At 37.2% G+C, this 24,299-nt stretch overlaps 1 protein-coding gene across 1 annotated transcript in view; it reads left to right on the plus strand.

Annotated features, from left to right (window-relative positions):
• The window catches only part of LOC134841336 (NF-kappa-B inhibitor-like protein 1), a 30,977-nt gene extending 6,901 nt beyond the window's left edge, over positions 1 to 24,076 (plus strand). The window contains exons 3-5 of the mRNA XM_063857255.1: positions 6,538 to 6,683; positions 22,790 to 22,868; positions 23,404 to 24,076. Of these exons, the coding sequence (XP_063713325.1) occupies positions 6,538 to 6,683; positions 22,790 to 22,868; positions 23,404 to 23,984 (806 nt within the window). The 3' untranslated portion in view covers positions 23,985 to 24,076. The remainder of the gene's footprint in view (positions 1 to 6,537; positions 6,684 to 22,789; positions 22,869 to 23,403) is intronic.
• Positions 24,077 to 24,299: the final 223 nt, after the last annotated feature.

The raw sequence follows: 24,299 nt of genomic DNA on the forward strand, positions 1-24,299 counted from the left end.
GCCTGTTAAAGGAAAGATTTTTTTTTCATGTTTAAGCTATATCATATATTGCAAAGCTTAAGAAAATTTTAAATTAGTTTTCCGTAAGGTCTTTATTTTTTCAGTAATTTTTCGAGGCCAAATTAAGTCAGTCTATCTGTATACCGGCTTTTTCATTTAATTTGATTGTCTGTCTACCCGTCTCCTAAATTTTTAACTTTCAATTTGGTTTCGACAATTCAGTTCAAAATATAATACTGTCAAACGGGTCTCTCCATTCTTCTCCAAGGCGAAATTTGACTTTCTTACAAGTTACTCAATCAAATCTGAGACGAAAAGTTTCATTGAAAGAAGGTGTTGCGATAACTTTTCCTGCAGAAGCGGCCGTTCCTCATTTTTTTTGTTAGAAAAATGATCTCTTTTGGAAAATTGATTATCTCAAAGTTTCTTACTCTTACTTATTTTCGTAGAAAAAAAAGGTTTTAGGCAAAGTCTATTTTTTTGAAATCACTCTTTTCGTGAAGCATCAGTATAGCGAGTTCATTCAATCTCAAACACGTACGTTCAGCTGTAGCTGAGCCCTTAGTTGTTTTTTATCGAGACATAGGAAAATTTGGTTCACCGAGTTTTTTTTCAATATCTTTATTTTTTTCGACTGATGTTTTTTTATTTTGTTGAATCAGAAATGGTGCGAAGCTCCGCTTCATCTCTCTGTTAAAATAATTCGGACAATCTATATATCTTAATCTATATATCTATTTCTATATACTATATTTAAATGCGAGTGACGGCTATCTCCCATGTTTAAGCATAATAGTTTTGTCTGTTAAAGGAAAGATTTTTTTTTCATGTATAAGCTATATCATATATTGCAAAGCTTAAGAAAATTTTAAATTAAATTTCCGTAAGGTCATTATTTTTTCAGTTATTTTGCGAGGCCAAATGAAGTCAGTCTATCTGTATACCTGCTTTTTCATTTAATTTGATTGTCTGTCAACCCGTCTCCTAATTTTTTTCACTTTCATTTTGATTTCGACAATTCAGTTCAAAATTTTATTACTGTCAAACGAGTCTCTCCAATCTTTCTTCCTCTTTATCTGAATTTTCTGTCTTTTTTTCGATGCTTCTTTTTCGATCTTTTTTTCTATCTGTTTTTTTTTCTATCTTTTTTATCTATCTTTTTTTTCTGCCTTCCTTTCTCTATCTTTTTTCGATCCTTCCGTTTTGATCTGTTTTTTTTATGTTATTTTATATTTTTTTCTGTCTTTTTTTCGATTCGTTTTCCATCTTAAACCATTTTTTCTCTTTTTTTTCTGTATTTTTTATCTTTCTTTTTCCATCTTTTTTTCTTCTGTCTTTTTTCGATCCCTCTTTTTCGATCTTCTTTTTTTTCCTATTTTTTTTGGTCCTTCTTTTCATTTTTTAATTTTTTTTTCGATCATTCTTTTTCGATCTTTTTATCTTTTTTTCTATCTTTTTCGATTCTTCACTATCTCGCCACCTGTAAGCTTTTTCAACGTAAGATTTTTGCATGTTAAACGAAAGAATTTTTTCACGTTTCAGCTATATCGTATATTGCAGTTCTTAAGGTTTTTTTTTCGATTTTCCAGTCTGATTTCATTGGTTTTTCCACCGGGTTTAAATTAAGCAGCCCAATAGTGGGGTGCTGCCAGGGTTCCCAAAGGGGTTGCAAATTTGGCCTCCAATTAAGAATGCTCAAATCTTTTAAGTGTAGGTTTTTGATGTTTTTTCAAAATTGTTCAGAAAACTCAAATTACAAAATAATTTACAAAACTTGAGTTTCTAAACCCTGGAATTGGGTGCTATTAGAGTACTCTCAGGAGTTTAGAACCTTACCTCCAAATATGACTGCTCAAATCAATGTAGTTTTCGAGATATTTACGTTTTTATGATTTTTCAAAAAAAACTTGAATTAGTTTTTTTTCGGAATTTGAAATTCCTTACCATGTAGATTGTTGCTGCCAGGGTACTTTCAGGGGGTTACAAACCTTGCCTCCAATTATGACTGCCCAAATTCTTGTATTTTTCGAGGTATGACGTTTTGTGTGATATTTTCAAAAATTTTATTAAAATCTTCATTAATTTTTTTTCTTCAAAATTTAAATTCCCAACCCTGTAGTTGGGGGCTATCAGAGTACTCTCAGGGGGTTGTGAACCTTGTCTCTAATTACGACTGCTCAAATTATTGTAGTTTTTGAAATATGACTTTTTTCGAAATTCCTTACACTGTAGTTGGGTGCTGTTATGGTACTCTCAGGGTTTGAGAATCTTGCCTCCGAATGTGACTGCTCAAATCCGTGTAGTGTTCGAGATGGACTTTTTTTTGTGATTTTTTCAAAAAAAAACTTCAGAAAACCAAAACAATTTTTTTCTTCTAAATTTGAAATTCTCAACCCCGTAGTTGGGGGCTATCAGAGTACTCTCTTGGGTTGCGAACCTTGCAACCAATTCTTACCGCTCTAATCTTTGTAGTTTTCCAGATATAACGTTTTTTGTGATGTTAAATTTTTTTTTAATTTGAAATTCCTAATCCTGTAGTTGGGTGCTGTCTGGATACTCATAGGGTTTGAGAATCTTGCCTCTAAACATGACTGCCCAAATCCTTGTATTTTTCCAGATATGATGTTTTTCATGATTGTTCCAAAATTTTCAGTTAACATAGATTTAGAGAAATTCACAAAATTTAAATATCCCAAGACTGTGAATAGATGCTGCCAGGGTACTCCCAGGAGTTGAACATCTTGCCTCCAAATGTGACTACTCAAAAATTTGTAGTTTTCGAGATTTGAAGCTTTTGAGATTAGACGGAAAGTAGGAATTAAAAAATTTACAAAATCTGAAATTACCAACCATGTAATTCGGTGCTGTCAGAGTAAACTAAAAGCCTGCAGATCTGGTTTCCATTATATGCGTTTTTTCATGAGTTGTCAAAAAAATCGAAGCACTGGAGGTGAGTTACACGCTAGTACGCATTAAACTTGAAGTTTAAAACGCGTTTTTCTCAAAATGGGTCGCTTTTAGGTGAAGAATGATAAAGACTAAACTTTCATAGAATTTAAGCCGACTTACTATAATGGAATTTGTTTTGCGAAATTGGGGCAGAATGTTTTTGCCCCAAAAATGGATGAGTTTTGGCTTTTTAGTCTATCAAAAACTTTGCTTAAGGTACTGAGTCAATTGCTGGCCATACTATGTCAAAAGGAGCCTCTTACGTAATCAAACAAAGTTTATGAAGGATATCTTCAGAAAATGCGCAAATCATATAAAAATTGTTTTAAATGAAAAAAAATATGTTTTATTAGTGAAAATGACGTTGTTTGTCTATCAAATAAAAATATGTTCATACAATTTTTTAGAGATTATATTTTTGTTAAACTTTGTTAGGCTACATGAGTGGCTCACTTTGATATAATTTGGTTAGTAATTGTCTCAGTAGCTTGATCCTAATTTTTGATTGACTAAAAAAACCAAAATTGATCCATTTTTGTGGTAATTTTTTGTGCCCGAATTTCGCAAAAAAAGTTCCGCCATTTTAATTCTGCTAATATTCTAAGCGGGTTTTTAATTTCTCATTCAAAGTCAACTCAGTTTGAGAAAAGCGAGTTTTCAGTTTGAATTTTGTAGGTTTTGTCCGGATAATTTATATAAACACTATTTCAGTGCATCCATAAAAACCAGCGCTAAATTACAATCACTGCTGGTTAGATTAATGCCGGCGATAAGCTTTTGTATTTTTTTTTGTAAATCCTAAAAGCCATTGCTGTCATGAGCTTGAAGTTATAAAGATATTTTTTCTTTTTTTTCCAAAGTTACGGTGGTTTGAAATTGGTTAAATTGTCCAAATCGAGATAGAAGTTCTCGCAGTTTTCTGTAAACGCGAGGCATAGTCGGCGAATTAATCAGGCGTAAAAGTCATTGCAAATTGATTTTTGGCAACTTCTCTGTCGTTTTAAGGCGTCACTGGACGAGGCACATCATCCTGTATTTAACACGGAATAAAAACGAGATTTTTTCTTTTGTTCATGTGTTTTAGTAGCTAGACAGTTCAAGATTTTCTTTACTCTTTTTTGCGAATTACTTCTTCGCTTTTGTGCACATCGATGCTCTCTAGGCTCATTCTTTGGTCCTTCCACAAGAGCTAGAAACGATATTTTAATTGAATGTCTATGAAAATGAATTCCGTAAACAAAACTTTACAATTGATTGAAACAATAAAGGTTGCATTTCTAAAACTGATGCCGGAGTTGTTTTTGATATTTCTACAAGAAATTAGTGTTTTTCTTTTTTTAAAAAAGAAAACTAAATTTTTCGTGTCAGAGAGAAGCTATGAGTACGCCGTTTGCTTTTCAAAAAAATTCGTGTTTTAGATTCAAGAAATAATTTGAAACTTTTCTTTAAAAAAATCATTTTTTCTCAATTATCTAGGTACTTCGAAATATCAAGACACAACCGGTTTCAATTTCATTACACAAGCAAAGCTTGTGTGATAGTATGAACTGTCTTTTTTCCAAGCTAGGTCGCAAATATTAGTGTTCATATTGAAAGTGATCATATTGCAGTATATGCATAAGATCAATAACCAGCTAGTAAGTACAGCCAATGCTACGGATCTTAACACAGACTATGATTTTACAAATATCACTTAATCTTCAAGGTATCATGGATCTGTAGCATAGAGTTAGTGAGTTAGCGAAGGAGACCTGCAACAAAATAAGAGGGGTCGATCCTGTGCAGGGTCGGATGTTTTTAATGAACTTTTTCGTTTACTACAAAAAAATGCGTCCGCTCGACAAATTAAGGCATGTTAGTTGGTAAATTACTTTGTTCAAATTGACGGGTACTGCTAATGCGTCATGATTGGCTTGTGTCACTTAGCAATTATGTAGTATCTTGTGTCACTTATGCTTGTGTCACTTATGCGAAGTCGTGAGATTCATTATCTTCAGGTTGGCGGTTTGATTCCGTGACATTGCAAAATTTTATTTTTCAAGGTTTTGTTTTTTTTCCGTATTGCTCGTTTTTACATTGCAACCGAGCTTCTTTTTACCGTTTTCTGGCTTGTATTTGCAAAGTGCAGCTTTGCTTCTGTGTATAATTTGTATGAAGAAAGGAAGTAATGGGACTCATTAGCCTGTCTCAATTCAAATAATCTTGAACGCGATCTAACTCGCTGCCTACGCGCTATGCACGCAGAGCGGAGTCAAATTGAATATGATTTAGCCCAAAGTGGCGCAACGTAGACCCTCGTAGTTTTTGATGTATAATTGCAGGTAATTTTTTATGGGGTATCTTCAGTTTGGTACAAAAATTGTCTTTTAGTAACAATTGCTAGTCACCAAAATTGGTTCGCAGAAAATACCACCTCGATTTATAATTGTCCGTTACTTTCTTCGAAGCGCGGAACTATAACACCATAAATATCACAATAAGGCCCTTAGTTTTCACATCGCCCTTTAATGTGTCTAAATATATTTTTTTTATGTTATGATAAAATTTTCACTTATGTGATTACCTTTGCCACAAGGGTGTTGCAACCGGGTACTACACTTTATTCCCGTAAACAACTTTGTTCACAGAATTCGCACGTCAAAATTTTACGTGTTTTTCGTGCTTTATTATAAATTGTATTTAATCAACCAGCCAGAACATCTAGCATAGAGATAATTCACTGGTTGAGACTTCAAAGCTCGTGGTTCGAATCCGGCCAGGACTTCTTTTTTTAACTAGAATTTTTTTGCTTTTTCAGAAGGTCGTCCGTCTGTTCATTTTTGTCGGCTTAGTTCCCATAGCCCGACTCTTCTTGAAAGTTCAGCTTTCTTCCATGTTGTTCTAATACTGTCGCCTGAGACGACCAAGCCCGGGAGTTCAGTTAAGTTGGGGACTGGTGATTTTGCAAACCGAGAGTTTGCAGCAATTTAAAACTTTTGTGTCTGCTTATTTTTGCCGGCTTAGCTCCCGCAGAAAGTTTTTTTTCTGCAAGTTCGGCTTCTTTCCATGATTGCGAAAGCTCATGGTAAATTTTCTCATGTTGCAGGTTTTTTTGGTTCTGTTTTTTTGGGGATTTTTAAATTTTTGATCAAAAAGCTTTTTCGCAAGTTTTTTTTTTAATTTTGAATTCTTCTTTGCATTTTCTTTTAATTAAAATCATTCATTTTTGTATCGCATGCATTTATGCCTCTGTGTATGTCTTTGTTCGCAGCTGTTAGTTTGCTTTTTCGTCCTGGAATGATTTAAAAGTGCGTAATAATTTACTGCTTCCGCATTGCTAGTGTTCAGAGTTGGAAGGAATTGCGCATTCGGCACTTATCAGAATTTTTGATTGCTCATGAAACAACACGAATGACCGCTGATGAAACATTTGTATAATGTTGGCCTCAATGCAATACTACCATCGTTTTCATCAACGGAGTGTAAAAACATCAATACTGTCTGAGATACCAAAATTCCATTCATAATTTAGTCAAGATTGGTGAATTGATCTTTTAAATTAGTTTTCTGAGAACTTTAGAAACTATTTGCAAATTGTTTTTTTTCTAGTGTTTGACTCGCTTGTGCGACCTCTTGTGAGGCTACTGCCTCATATGCTACTTGTGCCTAATAAGGTAGGAGTGAAAGCGGTCCAGTTGGTGGCTCATTTGGAACAACTGGTCCCCGTAGAGAATGAGGCGACAGAGACACATGAGGCAAGTGTAATTTTCAACTGCCTAAAAAATGTGGTCCTTTGCTATCAATATTCAAATTAATCGTTACTGGCATTTTTCAGGTTTCTCAGCGAAATAAAAGTTTTACTTATTGATCCAGTTTTCTCAAATCTGGTTAACTCTATCAAAAAAAAGGGCCAGTCATAATGTGTTCTAGAAATTCGAAGAGCTTTGAGGGAATCTATTCTTTTTCTTGAAAATTCGAAAGATGACATTCTGTTGAAAGATTCTGTGTTGGTTAAATTTAAGTTAGCAAATTAAAATGAGATGATCGTATTTATAGATAAAATATTGTCATTTACCGATGAAGTTACCAACCAAATTTGCTCAAACAGACAATTTCGTCTTTTTCAATTTTGGTATAAAATTCTGGTGTGATATATGAAAATTCTATAACTCCCATGTTCAAAGATTTTTTTTATTGGTGACCAAATCACAAGTTAACACGCGTCTTTTGCATATATCCCTCAAAACTCTACGATGTTTTGTTGCAGTACCTGCATCTGTGTCAAAAATTCCTACTCCAAAAGTTTTTCTCTCAACTGGGGTCATCGGAACGGGACAGTTACTTCTTTATTCCTCCATGCTTATTAATACAGCAAAGGAGGATGAGCTTTTTTCGCTGCTCCTCCATGCTTCCTCTTATTTGAGAAACTAATGATGTGATTTGCGATGACCTTTGGGCACGATGAACGCAAAAGCGACTCTGCACTCTGTTGTTCTTCATGCTCGCGATTAGCAACGATATTATCACCGGGTACTAGATTCATTTTCGGAAACAACTTTGCTAACGGAATTATGACATGAAAATTTGCGTGGTTCGTAAGTCAATGACAGCTTCAGCGCATTCAGGTTAAAGGTAACGTCCATGCTTGGAGGGCCAAAGGATCTGCGTTTGCTTCCAAACGGGAGCCGATTTTTTTCATATTCGCGGAAAAAGTTGATGGCCGGACTATCGTTTGGCTTGCTTTGCAAAGCAATGGTCTTTCTTTCTAATTCGAGTAAATTTAACTATAATTGAAATTGTTTTTGTAAATTTGCTACCCTAGATTTCGGTTAATTTCCTTTTGTTTTTTTTTTCGTTTTGAAGGTTTTCTCGATTTAAATGAATTTGGTTTATTTCATAAACGAATTTGTTACCTGATAGAACGTTATTTGAAGTGCAAAAGTGTATTTTTAAGAATCAATGACTCAATGAAAGTAGTGAAGACGGCGCAGAGAAAAATCAGCCACAGACAATTCAGCCAAAGACAATTCGGCCAAATTAGGTTAAAGATGCTAGATCAACGGAAAAATTAATATTTTTCTAATTTGATTAGAGTCAGAAGGTTTTCAACACTTTAACAATGAAATTCAAAACATCAAATAACAATTTTCAAAGATCAAAACAAATATGCTGTGCGTAAGTTTTTAGGATATAGCTACATTGAAGGTACAAAGTTTTAAATACTTCTGTATATGGTCTCGATTGTAATTGCTTGCGTTCTGCACTAGTTTTTTCATTGGCGATTGATTAGTTGGGCTTCTAATGAAATCACCGGCCATCAATCTCTGGCCATAGTATCGGCATTTTTTGCTCATCTTTGACTCAAACTCTTGCTTTGTCGACACGAATTTTGTGAAGCTGCCATTCCGTGCCTCCAATGCATTGTTTGCACGACGTTCTCCGCTGAGTAGTCGGTTAAAAAAGTTCTAATGGGAAATGTCAAAATTTGGTTTGACGCGTTTTTTCTCTATGTGCACCAATATAGGTGTCCTCAAAGTAGTTCGCTAGACTCTGAAATTCTTTTCAAGGCTTTTTTTTCGCAGCTCTTCAAATGCGAACGTTGCATCGTCAACGGGAACGAATGCCAAGCAAATCATGTTTTTGATATTTAGGCGAAACTCATTATCGTCTATTTAATTGCGCATAAATTCAAGTTTTTGTACATTGCGCCATGCTGCCCGGCCCAAGTGGAAGAAAAAAAATTCTGTATCAGGATGCATTTTCTTAATGGCGTTGCAAACAACTGCCTAAAATCAATGACTATTTTTTTTCCGAATTGCTCTAAGCAGCCGAAATGTTTTTCATTTGTGTCGTGAGTCTTGTTGGGCAGCAGAGCGTATACCAACGGTATAAATGTGTTTTCGATCACTCCTATAGGGTATGAACTTTGTAGAAGAAATCCGGTGGTACTCAAAAAAACGTTCTGCGCAATGGCAGATTTTGGACTCTGAAATCAATTTGAGGGCAGGTAATGTTGCAAATACAAAAATTCAGTTGTCTGATTTACCAAAATCAAAATATTAGAACGTATCGCCGCTGTGTGTAAATTTGAGAGGTTCACGATTTTTGACATTGCTCTCATGGTTTTTTGGCGTCGGCATTGTTTCTAAAGCTTGCTGCCTGATTCGGTTTATTCTTCAAAGAGATGTTGAGTAACTCGGTATTATCGGCGCTGCATAAAGAGGCTAGTAATATTGCGCGTTGAAGACAATCTATCGGGGAGCGTTACCTTAGCAGTGTTTGTGGCTTTTTCTCGAACTTCGTTTGCAATTTTCTTAGCTTGAATTTTCGAGGGGCTCGGTAAGTGAACGTACTCGGTTTTTGAGTGGAATTCTTGCTGTTGGTGAAATAACCCACTGCTCTGAAATTTTTAAGGACATTCTTAAGGTTTTTTCATGGTATCTATGACCAACAAGACAAAATGCTTTCTTCTGCGTTTAGATAATACGAATCAGTAAATTGTTCAAACTAGATACTAAGAAAGATTAATCAACGTTGATTGTGTAAATGTATCAATCAACTGCAAAATTCAGGCGTTAAACTCGGTACTGGTTTCTGGTTGGGCAATGATTAAATCGCAATTAGTTTATCTTTTAAAGAAGTTAAAGTTTCAAAATAGTTTCAACCAACTACCCAATTTCCATGATAGGCGATTGCACCCTCCCCATGATAAGATTATCAGCGTAACTCTGTGGCCAGTACGTGGTAGGGGTGGTCAACCCTTTAACTGATATCTTTTTTGACCGCTTGTAAAGTTCTCAGCTTTGGGTCTGCTTTCGTTTAAATTGGTTAGCTTTTTAGTGCAGTTTTCTGTTGAGTTTGATATTTTTAGCCGGTTTTTTAAGTTTGGAAACATTATGATTAGGAAATTAACTATAAGTCATCTAAATGAAGCTTTGATGTTTTGCCGCAAGTGAAAATTTTTGTGCGCACGTTTTTACGCTCACGTGGGTTGTTCGATTTGTCTGAATTTGAAATTGGCTGAATTGTCTGACCGGTTTTTTCTTTTCACTCATGTATGATTTCAGTTTAATTCCCTTGTTAAAAGTGAGGCGAACTACACTATCGGAAAGCAAATGTGTAGAAGCCACAAAAACCATGATCGACTTCTTCTTTTGAAAGTGGATTTATTGTTCAGATTTCTCAGCGGAATAAAATATTTGCCTATTGTTCCGGTTGCTACAAGTTATGTTAATTTTAGCGATTATTAATTGTTCTCGAAATTCAAAGAGCTCTGAGTCTATATTTTTTTTTTCAAAAAGCAAGTCGTTTTTTTTGGTTTTCTGGCGTTCATTGACTTTTTCCTACTTTCTGTTGGCGTTTGTACTTTCAGTTGGGGGACCAATTTTGTTGGAGGGAAGTTTTTAAACTATACCCCCCAGCCATTATTGTGAAATTTGTCTATTTTGATGTCAAAGACCGTATCTGGGCAAGGAAGCATTTTTTACGACATTATCTCAATCAGATCAATAAAAAACCTGTATACCTTTTTGAGAGACTGACAAAGAGAGATTCGGATTTACTCGGTTATATGAAAGGCCTTAATTTGAAAACAACTGCGCACCGCAAGTCTTTATAAAGCGTGAGAACGGGAAGGTGTTCACTCATAATGTTGCGGACTCGGTTATTGCGGAAACGTTGCTTGCTTCTGGTAAAGCGCAAATTTTAGCAAAGAAGAGAAAATCAATTTTTCAATTAGGAAATCAAGATGCAACGATGAGGCTAAATGTCAACACGACAACGCCAAAACGAGTGTTTCCGCCAAGTCCCGGGTCGGATCAGCAAATCCTTGATTATGTTAAAAAGCACAGAAATGAACCTGAAAAAATTGTGCAGTATGTTGATAACTTAGCAAAACAATCTCCTCAAACTGAGCTTCATTCTAATGTTAGCAATACTTCAAGTGTGTTTACTGTAGAAGACAGTGGTTAAGTATTTAAGACAAGACAGCCTCAGTAGGGACTTTTATTCAATCTCATTTTTATTTTATTTCGTTTTATGTCCCCATCGTCATTTACCCAAGTTTTTGAGGCTGTTTCATTACTAAATGTTAACGTGCGATCACTTAAATCTAATTTTGAAGCCTTTAAAGTAAGTCTTGAGCAACTTGCAATAGCCCCATCTGTTATCGCTGTCACTGAAACTTGGCTGAGCCCTAATGATTCAGCCGAGTTGTTCAATTTGCAAGGATACAAGTTTTTCTCCAGCCGTCGGCTGAGCAGAGGAGGTGGAGTAGGTTTATATATACGAACGGAGCTTAATACAAGTCAGTTAGTGGAGGTGTCTGCAGGAGAAATTTTAAAAATAGAGGTTGTAGCCGGTGATAAAACGGCAACGGCTGTAACTGTTATATATCGTCAACCGTCAATGAGGGTCGAGGATTTTGTCCACAAACTAGAAAAGGTCTTAACCGAAGCCAAGTCGAAAAAGAGACATGTGATTATGGGAGACTTTACTATTGATATGATGAAAAAACACAAGGCAAGAGATGATCTTACTGAAATGTTCAGTTCTTTCGGTTATAATTTGCTGTCACCTCTGTTACCGACACGAGTAACTTCAAAAACAAACTCTTGTATCGATCATATTTGGGGAAATATTGGAATTAACAATAGTTGCATACACCGCTGGGGTCCAGCCGATCATTTCATGATTGAAGTTTCTATCTCTATGCCAAAATTGGTTAGTAGATATAAAGAAACATTTAGCTTTAGAAATATGAAAGTTTTTGAAAATGATGATACATGGTTAAGGTTTGCTTTCCTCTTACAGTCCAAACTGAAGGAAGTTGATGGTACCTTATCCGATTTGGATAAATCTGCTGAAAATTTCTCTGAAATAATTCTGTTGCATTGGTAGATTTGCTCCCTCTCAAACTCATTATGTGCCGAAAAATAACAAGTCCTGGGTGACAAATGAAGTGAAAAAAGTAGCAAACAAAAAAGCATTCGCATACAGGACATATATACAAAACCCTACAGAAGATAACAAGATCAAATATAACTCATTACGAAACAAATCCAATGCCCTGAATCGGAAGATTCTGGAGATCTAAGCTAAATACAACAGACTCTCATAAGTATCACAAAGTGGTTGCAGCATATCTTGGAAAACATAAAAATGTAACGTTGCCAGATGATATAAATGAAAAAAAAAAGCTCAAGATATGAACAATTTTTTTGTAAATATTGGTCCAAATCTAAGTGATAAAATTGGAGTTGCAGATCCTATTTCATTAGAAAATGTTGATTATTCAATGTTCTTTCCGAGTATAAAGGAAACAGAAATAGAGCAAATAATAACAGAATTACCAAATAAACTCAGCTCGGGTTGTGATTGCATCAATACAGCAATAGTCAAATTATGTAAACCAATAATCACGCCATGGCTTACGAACTTTTTCAATACCTGCTACCCAAATGGGTGCTATCCCAAATACTTAAAAAATGCTAAAGTTTTTCCGACTCATAAAGCTGGATTGCAAGACGAATACGGAAATTATCGACCCATATCTTTGTTATCAACGCTGTCAAAAATCTTTCAGAAGACAATTCATATCAGATTAAGTAGTTATTTGGAAAATTGCAAGTTGCTCAGTACAAATCAATATGGCTTCCGTAGTAAATTAAGCACAGTTAAAGCGGTTCTAGATCTAACAGAAGAGGTTCGTAACCTGAGAGATCAGAAGAAAAAAGACGTTATGTTAGTTTTATTAGATCTGAAAAAAGCTTTTGACACTGTCAATCATGCGATCTTAATTGATAAATTAGAGCGGTATGGAGTAAGAGGAAAGTCGCTGGAAATTCTAAGAAGTTACTTGTCTAATAGGAAACAGTATGTTGTCCTTAATCAATTTAAAAGCGAATTGAAAGATGTTTTGTGCGGGGTGCCACAGGGTTCAGTCTTAGGATCGTTGCTCTTTTTGATCTATATCAATGACCTTCCCAGAATTGTAAGAAATTGCCGACTTACTTTGTTTGCTGACGATACATCTGTTATTAAAAACAAAACGCTTCCCTTGATGACTTTCAAGAGGATCTAAATCGAATAGATAGTTGGATGAAGTTTAATAAACTTACCGTAGAAGGATCGAAGTCTAAGCTATTAATTTTTGTCAAAATCCAAAGCTGATGCTATATATTTCGCAGACACTTGTTTACAACCCGTTGCTAGCTGCAAATACCTACGCATTGAATTGGATAATAAACTATCCTTCAAAGATCATATTGAGATTATACGAAAAAAATTAACCCGCTTCTGCGGAGTTGCATACCGGCTTCGTAATGTGATGACCATTTCACAAATGGTCATGTACTACAAAACTTATGTACAACCTTGTGTTCAATATGGAGTTCTTGTTTATGGAGCAGTTTGCAAAAGTGCATTAGATGTTATTCATAAACTACAAAAACGATTTTTTCGTAAAACTTTTCGCAAAAGTTATCGTGACTCGATAACGGAAATAATGGCCAAAAGCAAAATTGCTACTGTATACGAGTTACATGTATATGAAATTCTAAAGAAAATAGTTAATGAAGAATTGTCTGAAATGTGAAACTATTTTTTATTCAACGAGGTCATCAGTAAAGGGTGCTCGTATTTTACCATCAATGAAAAGTAAGCTTAAATATAACTCTGTTTCCCATCGTGTTGCCAAATTCATCAATATATTAGCCAATTGGTGTGTAACTATACCTTCCTCCTTTGAAACCCATCATTCAAAAAATGCTTTCTGTCATTCAATCTTAGATTCATATATAATAGGAAATTGGCATTTGATTGATGAATTATATCGCTAGACTTGAACTGATCCATTCTAACTTCCCTGAGTCCTCGGTTAAACCTGTTAACCTCTCGTCGAAGGTACCAGGCAGTGGACTCTAGGAAGGGGAGTTAGAAAAAAGCGAATAACTGGATTACCAGCTCTTAAGAACTGGGCCCACTTGCTCGCTAATTAAATTAACAGTCGTTATTTCGCATCCGCCCGCTGTCAGTTGTATACCCTTGTAAGTATAAGCTTGAATCATATCTCTGGTTCTCATATTAAAGAATAAAGATCTTAAATTAAAAAAAAAGAGTGATTGCACTATTTAAGTCTCGTTTTTTTTTCGCTTTAAATTTGCCTCTTGACCTAAATTAATAATTGAACCTTTTGATCTGATGTCATATGATGTGATTCCTTTACGGGGCAACCTTCAACAAGCCTCTCGTTGGCTTTCTGGTTGTCCTATCATGAGTTATCTTTGAATTTTTGCATATTGTGTTATGATAATTTGATTACTCATGATGAATATTTAAATAAATTAAATAAATAAATGCATACCTATATATTATATACCACAACGGTCGCCTACTCAAGTAATAGCTATAGTAGTTTCAATTTTATTTTAGCCTTGGAAATCGTGTTTCTCGACATATCTTTTTCAATTTGAACTTCGCTCGAAACAAGCTCTTAAAAAACTTAGTTTGAATTTATTTTCGACATTGCTCTCAATTTATTCTCTAATCAGAAGCGTCTGTCATATATTTTTAGTTATCTGCCATGCTGTTTTGTTAAATTGCTAGTGATGCGCACGTCCGCTTCGCTCCTGTTTTAAACTTTATACCATCGTACTATCGCTAATTTAGCCATTCGCATGCAAATAAGTGTTTGCATTGGTGTATGAACAGAAAATGGCTGTTCGAGTTGGCGTTTACCAACTATTTATTGTTTTCATTGCAATTATTTGCAATTTTTTTTGCAGCTGATTCCTCCAATGTCAATTTTTACTATGAAGAATACTCGATCATGGTTGTCAGGATTGCTATCACCTAAGTGAGCTCGCTCAGCTTTTTTTATCACCAGTCCGTCTACTTTTTTCCAATGCAATTTGCCCATTTTGTGCAAAGGTTACCAAATTGAGAGTTTTAAAGGACATTTGTATTTATATTTTATCGTGGTGTTTTGGATGTGTAAAAGTTGGCAGTTTCTCAATTTCCTTAAAAAGTTATGTTTTTAGGTACTAATCTATGTTGTTGAATGCGTTGATGAGGCCTTTTGAATGCGGCGATTTTCTCACAATTCGGGCGCGTTCAAATACCCCCTACAAATGGAATTGCGACACGCTAATTGGTTACCTAACAGATTCAAATTATAATGTATAGTACTTTTTGTTCCGACTTTTGAAGAAAGTGACGGAATATTTGTGCTCGGGTGGTTTTTTTTCTCCAGACACATTTCGACTCTTTAGCTAGCCATTTTTGTCGGAATTTTTTAATCATCAGAAAGATACTGGTGTTTTGAGCTCAAATTAAAAAAAATATTTCACTTGTGATCATTTTTTGTAAAGTCATGCGGGTTTAAAGATTGCCAAGATGGCATATTTGGGACAATAACCGAAGAGGAGATTTAATCCGTCATAGAAATCGTTCCAGAGTGGTTGCATGAAGCTCATTTGCCAGAAGTGATTTGTTACCTGGAGCGAAGTCTATCAACTTGTACTTTGTGGCGTGTTGGGGGTATGATTTTCAAATGTATATATATAATTTTTTTTCAGTTTTTCCTTTTTCTTTACAGAACGAATAAAACTTGAAAATTAAAACGCGTTTTTATGGAGGTGGGTTGATTTCAGACACAAATTGATTTTTCTTATTTAGAGTTTTCGCAGAATTAATACGGTGCAGTTTTATTTTCCTTGAACTTGCTGAGAATTTTTGCAGAATTAATACGTTGAAATGTGTTTTCAGAAATTCGGGCACAAAATATATTATTTAAACGCAACGCCAAAAACTCTATGGAAGCAATGCTTAAGCATTTTTATAAGGGACAATGGTTAATAAAAGGAGTTAGGGAAAGTATCAGGGTAGTGTAAGGCAAGGGGGGCTGGGCATCGTAAGGCAATGCAAAGCAGGGTAGCTCAAGCCGAGGAGAGGCAGCTTTAGTGTTCACTCTCAAGCATGAAAGTGTAAATGCACGAAAGCAAATAAGTCACCAACAGGACTATAGTCGAACGTATTTGACAACGTATCTAAAAAAAAAACTTAGTTTGAATTTATTTTCGACATTGCTCTCAATTAATTCTCTAATCAGAAGTGTTTGTCATATATTTTTAGTTATCTGCCATGCTATTTTGTTAAATTGCCAGTGATGCGCACGTCCGCTTCGCTCCTGTTTTAAACCGTATACCATCGTACTATCGCTGATTTAGCCATTCGCATGCAAATAAGTGTTTGCATTGATGTATGAACAGAAAATGGCTGTTCGAGTTCTATTGTCACGAACGACCTTGTCATTTGGCACGACGCCATTAATACTTTTTCTATTGTCACGAACCGACCTTGTCATTTGGCACGACGACCATAATACTTCCATATGTGAGCATAGCCGTAACGATAACCGTAGACTATTAGACTGAGTACTGAGCAACTTTCAAATTTGTTATTAAAGTACAAGCATAACACTTGTGCAATCGCTTACTGTCAACGGAGCGGTACTGAGAATATAGAGAGTTGGAACTGTTATTCTCGTGCTTAACGTGGTAAAAGGCTTCATTTCTAAGGGTAAGGTTAAGGACCAGGCACTCATTGAGAAGTACAAGGAGCTTCACCAGCTCCCTCGTCTTGAGTTAAAGACTTTCCTCTTGTTAAGGCGTTTTAGTGCTAGCCTCAGTGCCCTCAAAACCCGTAAGAAGTGGAAACGTTTGGCCCTTCAGAATGGTAGTAGTTGATTGTTAATGTCATACAAATATATTATTCTTTTAAGCTTCTTTTGTAAACTATAAATCATCGAGCAAATAGAAGCATGGAAGAAAAAATACAAAAGATTGATTAAGCTGTTTGAAAACAGAGTTTCCACAGAAAATGATCTTTACAAATATCATGCCCATGTACTAGAGTTCATTGTAAATCAAAGCCGCTGGATCAAATTCGAGACCGTTTTCATAATATGTAGAACTTAAATGGAACACGCAGTTAAAATAAAAAAGGAAATCATTCAATTGGCTGGAAAAGCAGGAGACCGCGACAAATACATACCCAAACAAGATCTTTGGCTCTACAAATTAACAGAGATTATTAATGAGATCTTACAGGAGGTTGATTTTTATAAATTGGGTTGAGAAAACGCAGTAAATGAGACTGTAAAACTGACTCAAAAAGATAAAGTAGCTGGCGACACTAGGTCTTAATCTTCAATTCAAACTCGAGGCACTGGGCCTAAAAGGTCAAATGTAGCTTCTAAGAACTCGAACCCCAAAAGAGCCCATGATTCAAGATCACGTTTTAGTCGGTATACGGCCGCATTGGAATCTAAGAACTCAAGTGAGATAAAACGCAATCTCGCATTGATTAAGTTGCGGCGAGAAGAAGTTGCCAGGCAGGCTAGCGTAGATTTGAAGTTAAACAGCAGCAAAATGAATCAGAGCTGAGAATCATAGGAGAAAGCTGAAAGAATTTGAGGTTGAAGGATTGCAAATGGAAGATGACCTAACTGCCGTAAGTGAAAAATTAGATAGGACTGATTTAACTAAAGTCAGTCTTCAACTTGATTGAAAAAGGGAGAAGAATCGTACTGGTTGCTGGGTTGATTCTGTCAAAGATCATAATTCTGCTGTCTCATGAAAACTCCGGTCAGGGTTTCACTGCTAAGCATAGAGCATTTAGTGGTCCTGGTTTGCATATCAGTAATCATCTAGCCTCTCGGCAAAGTTGCCCGAGATCAAATTTGTCTTGTCCACTTTGTCTATCACCTCATGTCGGTGTTAATTATCAACCACCTTCTGCTAGCCCTCAAGCTGCTTCCTTTCCGAACTTCGGATCAAATTTGGTTAACAAATAGGCAGGGTCTGATTAATCATTTTCCTTTAATGCACACAGTTATGCTAACAGTCGCGCCTCCTGTGCCGCAGGTCTCTTGGTACCATACAATAACTCATCTTGTCATCAGCGCATTCACATTATTACTGTATGCAGAATCAGCAGCCTTTTTGTGCCATGTCTGCGATGCGAATAGCATGCCTGTTGGTGCCCATTTGGGCATTTCAGCATGTGGTTTGACCCCGCAAACACCTGTGATGACACCCCATCAGATTGACAATGCGAATATGTTTTCTTTGGCAGGTTCGATTGGTCGTACCTCAAGCGGGATCATGCCGTAAACCAGTGGTGGTACCGTATATTACATTCCTCAAGCTGGTTTCCGAAGTACAAACCCCGCTTACCAAGGGTTTTCCAACCCTCTTGTTGGTTCGCCATTTAAACATCCGGTAGAGCAACCGAATTTGGCTTGTGAACTGATGAAAAGTTACCGCAAAGATCGTATCCCAGGATTGAAATTAAGTCAATTTGATGGTAACGCTCTGAACTGGCACCAATGGTTTGGACAATTTACCTCAACCATCGATTCCGCCCTCATGAGTGATGACGAGAAATCAACTTACGTAAATATGCTCGCAACCTGAAAATTCAAAGAGGCTACCGTTGAAATTTGTTATTGTGGAGTTTTTTACAATGATAGAATTGCTACATTGCAGAAGAAGTTTGGCCAGCCTAATACTATTGTGGGGCCTTATTTGGATAAGTTATACAGTTTTCTTCCCCTCAAAATGGATAGTTCGGAGAATGTCATCAGTTTTCTCCTTCGCCGTTTCAGGACCGGTTGCAGTCTTTCAATCGTTGTCATTTCATGATGACATTGAAAGCTTGACTCTTCTGAAGCAAGCTGTCGGCAAGCTTAAAATTTTGAAAGAAGCTTGGTCAATGCATACCGTTAGGTATAATTGGCAGCGTCCCAGTCTCTTAGATTTCAATTTCAATAATTGGTCGAAAGAGAAATCGGAAGGCCTCGAAAGATTGCGCACTATTGGTCTCGGAGCTAAAACGGAAGAAACAGTTAAATCGAAATCAACGAAAGCATTTGCTTCAAACGCTGAAGTCCCTAGCAATTACAAGGGCAAGCCTAATTTTCCGCCGTGCTTGCTGTGTAAAGAAAATAATGCTCTTTGGTCTTGCGCTGCATTCAAAGAAAAGAATGCTACTCAGCGAGCGAAAGTTTTGGGCTGAGCATAAACTACGCTTCGCATGCCTCAATGGGATCATAGCTTCCGTAATTGCACGAAGGCAGAGAAATGTCCAAAACAGGACTGAGAGCACACACAACTTCCTTCTTCACGGTGCTGAAAGAATTTTTACACCAACAAGGAAAACGCATCAAGTTAACCCCATGAGTGTAAACCGAGAGATTTTAAACATGTTCCCATTCTTGCCGCTGTGGGGTGCAAAAATTGCAAAGATTTACCGACATTACTGCTGCCAATTACAACAGCTGGTGTATCTTCTGATAGCACCAGTGTCCAGACGTTGGCTCTTTGCGACGGAGCATCTACACATTCGTGAGTTTCCGCATCTCTCGCTAGCCGCTTAAAGTTGGTTGGTGAGCCAGTCCACTAATCCATCAGTGGTTTCAATGCCGTAAAAGTAACCAGCGAGTTAAATTCAACGTCTCGTCTGAACCGAATAACGCCGATATATCTTTTACGGTGGAGGCTTTTGTGAAAAACATTATTCACATTGATACAGAAGGTATCAATATACCTGAGTTGCAGCAATTTTATCTTCAATTAGCTCCTATAAGCCCTCTCAGTACAGCTACAAAAATGTAGAAGTTATCTTGAGACAGGATTACTACCACGCCGTTCGTCCGATTGAGTTCCTCTTAGGAGAAGCCTCTAACTCACCATGTTCCGTCCGCCTACCGATAAGTTCGGTCATTAGTGGTCCGTTGCTGCCGTCCACCGAGCTAACTTCATGTTATAATTGTGTTGTTGAAGATTCTTCTTTAAGTGACCAGTATGAATTGGAATCTTATGTCGCTTTTAAACAAGTCGATGCCCGTTGTTCAGCGGGTAAACGCGCTTTATCCTTCTTCAATTCAGAATCATTCCACTATGGTGAAAGATACATCGTGACTATGCTTTGTGCTGATAGAAAAAGTCAGTCTCCATAATGTTTATTACTCATCGCTTGCTCAATTTAACATTTTGGAGTGAAGGTTAAGTAAAGACCCGGAACTGCGCGATAGATACGCAGATACAATAAGGGAGGACATCAAGAAAGGTCATGTCGTTACCGTCGAACCGCATGATTCACGTTCGCGAACCGATCGCGTGTGGTATCTTCCGCACCACCCAGTTATAAATCCGAATGAGCCGGGTAAGGTGCTCCGAGTTCTTAACGGGGCTGCCAAGTTTCATGGCAGATCTTAAAATCAATCACTTTGCTTCAATTGCTTAAAGTTGCTTAAATTAGGTGGTTTGTTTCGACTAAGTATATCAGTCATGTTGGAGAATTAACGTTCGCAATGAACCCCGAAGTCAATGAGACGCCTTCATCGGTTAAATAAATACGTAATGCTGAACAGTCGTCGCTCGTCTTAGGTCCTAAATAGAATCATGTAAAGGGCACATTGGTTGTGAGCCGAGGTGTTGATCGCCTGTCGATAAAGCCATAACTCAAAGAATCGTTTTGAGTTTTGTATCTTCGGCGTTATTGAGCCGAGCCTTCTAAGGACTGGAGATTGGCCGTTTAAACCCAATTAGAGGTGATCATTGAAATACGGTTAAAGGGTCCTTCATGCGATACTGATAATTATTTGGAGACATCATCTACCTTAGTCACCGATGTTGCGTCAATCAAATTTCCGGATCATGGATTTGACTGGGAAAAAATCGTTTTTTACAAGGTTTAAACGAACCATTGCCTTTATGTTAAGGCTGCTGCCGTTTAATGCACAATATTGTGGTACCAGCATTGAGATCACCGATCCTCTTGTGCTGGATATTGCGGAAAAGAAGCTTATACATCTTATGCAAACCGACTCATTTCCCGCGGAATTGAAATTACTCACCTCTGATTAACCCATTAAAAGCAATAGAAAGATTGCCTCGTACTCCCCGATCTTGGGTCCGGCTGGTATCCTTCGGTCCACTGGCCGCATAAGACGTTTAGTTGACACCAAGTTTGATACTAAACACCCTATTTTGCTTCAGGCGCGGCATACATTAGTGAGCTTGTTGGCTCGGAAGCTCCACCATGAGCATTTTCATCAAGGCTTGGACTTAATGCGCGTCGTGATTAACTTAAAGTACGCTATACTGGGGTTGCGTCGACTGCTGAAGTCTATGGAAAACCACTCCGTTACACTTTGAAAGCGGAAAGCAGTCACAGTACACCGATTATCAACGAATTACCTGTCGAATGCCTCGGGTATAAGCAGCCACCTTTTTCCTCTACAGGCGTGGACTATTTTGGACCATGTTACGTTCCCATTTGAAGAGCACTGAGAAAAGATGGGGTTTTCTTTTCACTTGCCTCACCACCAGGGCTGTACACCTCGAGGTTGTGCCATCACTAGACACCAGCTCACATGTGATGGGCATCGAGCGTTTTATCGCGCGCCGTGGTACACCCAGTACTTTTTTGTCAGATAACGGAACAAATTTTGTTGGTGCAGAAAAGGAACTTCTTGCATGTATCAAAAATTGAATCCACATAGCTCCAACCGTCTTTGCACATTAAGGTATAACCTGGAAGTTTAACCCTATTAATGCACCCCATCATGGCGGCTCTTGGAAGCGCCTCGTCCGTAGCGTTAGACGTGTACTCCACGGTATACTAGGCTGTAGGTGGGTGACAGATGAAGTGTTAGGAACAACCTTCTGCTTAGTCAACCAGGATTTGAATGCAAGGCTGATCACTCCGGTAAGTACCGAGTCGCGTGATTTAGAAGCTTTAACACCCTACCTTTTTTGCTTGGGCAGTACGCCGCAAGCTTTCCGTCGCTCTCTCCTGGACATGACTTTGACTTCGATCATAAGAAAAGGTACGCGCCAGCACAGTCGTACGCTGACGCTACATGGTCTCGTTGGCTAAGAGAATATTTCCCTTTGCTTAACAAGCGTGTCAAGTGGAACACCCAATCTGACATTGTTCTCAAAATGGGTGATCTCGTATGGGTGATTGAGCCCGACAGCCCGAGAGGTTATTATCTCGCTCACATCTTTAAGCGTAACTACGGCAAAGACGGATGCGCACGTTCCGCCCTCATTAAGACAGCTACGAGCGAACTTCCCTTCCGACCGTTAATCTCGCCCCTGTTCTTCCGTTTCTGTGGGCGGAAGATGTTCACGCTCAAGCATGAAAGTACAAATGCATGTAACGAAAATAGATAAGTCACTAACAGGACTATAACCTAACGTATATGACAACGGCCAAACAGTCGGTCGACCGAGTTAGAATCCCCCATACGCTAACCTTTATACATGTATACTCGAGGGGCTATATACCTTTTTGATCGTTTTTTACCGTTTTTTCTCTCACACGGTTCAGTCTTGATTAAGTCTGACCTCCAAAAAAGAGCAATTTGTCTCAAGGGCAAATACCAGTCTTTTGAGAGCTTGCTTTGAGTTTGCAGCTATGAATTGTTGTTATTATGATCGACTAAAATGCCGAAATTTATCTTTTGTCTCAGTTGTTTACCGAAAAATGTCTCTCACTAATTTACGATTTACTATTGTCAGCAATTTAACCGATAGTTTTGTCGTAATTTTTCATTGACTAAGAAAAGCCAAAAATGGTCGTTTTTAGAGTAAATTTTTTGGCTCGACTTTAGCTAATTGAATGCACCATTCTAGTTCTGCTAAAAATCTCATCAAGTTGGATCTTCATAGTTCTGTGTCTGAAGTCAACCCAATTTGAGAAAAACGCATTTTTTTCAACTGATATTCGTTTTGTCCGGATAATTTAAATCATGTTTTTTTTTTGTTTGTCCTTAATCGGTATCTTTCAGGGGTGTCAGAATACAGAATGGAACGAAAAGTTGTCTGCAGAGGCTGAAAGTGAACAATTTCATTCTCAAGGGAAATTTGGTTAGCTTTTTTAAATAAATTATCTCTCACTAGCGAAGAACATTCAAAAGTTTTGAATTAACCTTTCACTCAAGTTAAAAAAAAAAACAAATATTTTTGAACTATTTCAAATGTTCAGAGCTAATTGGCTGTCAATAACTGCTACGAGCAAAATTTTTTTAAAGTTTATTTAGAGTAGGAGCGGATCTAGGCTTTTCTCGAGGGGTGGGCGGTTTTTATCTCGTTTTAGGTCAACCAAATTGGTTTTATGAGCTCTCCCAAATCACTAAAAAGACCCTACTATGGCCAAATTTTCTGCGCTGCAGGCACATTTAAAAAAAATAGGACAAAAAAGGCGTTTTAGGCACTTTTTGGAAATTTTTCACCAAAAAATTGCGTTTTTCGGCAGGCGCTTCCAAGGAGGTTTTAGAAAATAGTAAGGGTCCGTCATCCAAAAATTAAGATCTCAAATTAGTATAAAGGGGAAATTTTTTGGGACGAATCCCTGAGGGAGGAGCGGATGCGCGCCCTCCCCCTAAATCCGCTACTGATTTAGAGCAAGATTTAGCATCTACTTCAAGAGACCCTTTGGGCGAATCAGAGTCTTACAGTGCTTGGTCCGAGCGCATAGCCAACGAGTACGCACGAAAGCAACGACAAAAGAAGACGGCACACCAACCACCAAAGAGAAATCAACAGCCTAAACGACCTCAATTTCCGAGCTCAAGAGTACCACCGGCTTCTGCCTTGCTGACCAGAGCCAAAACGAGTTTTATTCCAAATTTTACCAGAATGTACATGAAATATCAGACGGCGATCGGGATTATGGAGTTGAAGCTTAAAAACAAGCAATTGGATATAAAAATTGAAAACATTCCGTTTCCCGGAGGAGAAAATCGTGCTTTGGACTCCAAGGTGATTGAAAGCTTCGTGGCAACTAAAACAGATCATAATATGGCATTGAAAACTTTAAAGCGAGAAAGAATTCGGTGGCATCCCGATAAATTTGCACAGACTTTTTCTTCACACTTCGAAATAACAGAAGTTCTTAAGTCTCGAGTTGTGGCTTTGTTTCAAAGCATCGATTTACTGTACAAGATACTATTAGCAAAACTTTCCGCAAATAAAACCAGTTGATATGATTGAAATATTTTGTAGTTAATTTTGTTTAGTTTTACCATTGCAATTAGCCAGCTTTATCAAGACTATTTGGAAGTTTTTCTCGTGCCTGTAGTAATGATGAGAATAGCCTATATCGTGGTGTTTCGACCACCACTTCAAGAGGATGACGGAACTATGGCGTAGCATGTTTTTTTCAGTCAATTCATAGCTTTCAAGAAATTTACTGGACAGTGATTTAAAAAAAATTGGGAATAATTTTGACCTTGAGACAGTGAATTGTAGTTGAAATTACAACCGAATTTTCAAAATTGTCAAAATAGCTCACCAAAA

This window comes from Symsagittifera roscoffensis, chromosome 3, assembly GCF_963678635.1.
Source record: "Symsagittifera roscoffensis chromosome 3, txSymRosc1.1, whole genome shotgun sequence".
In the NCBI taxonomy this organism is placed as follows: domain Eukaryota; kingdom Metazoa; phylum Xenacoelomorpha; order Acoela; family Convolutidae; genus Symsagittifera; species Symsagittifera roscoffensis.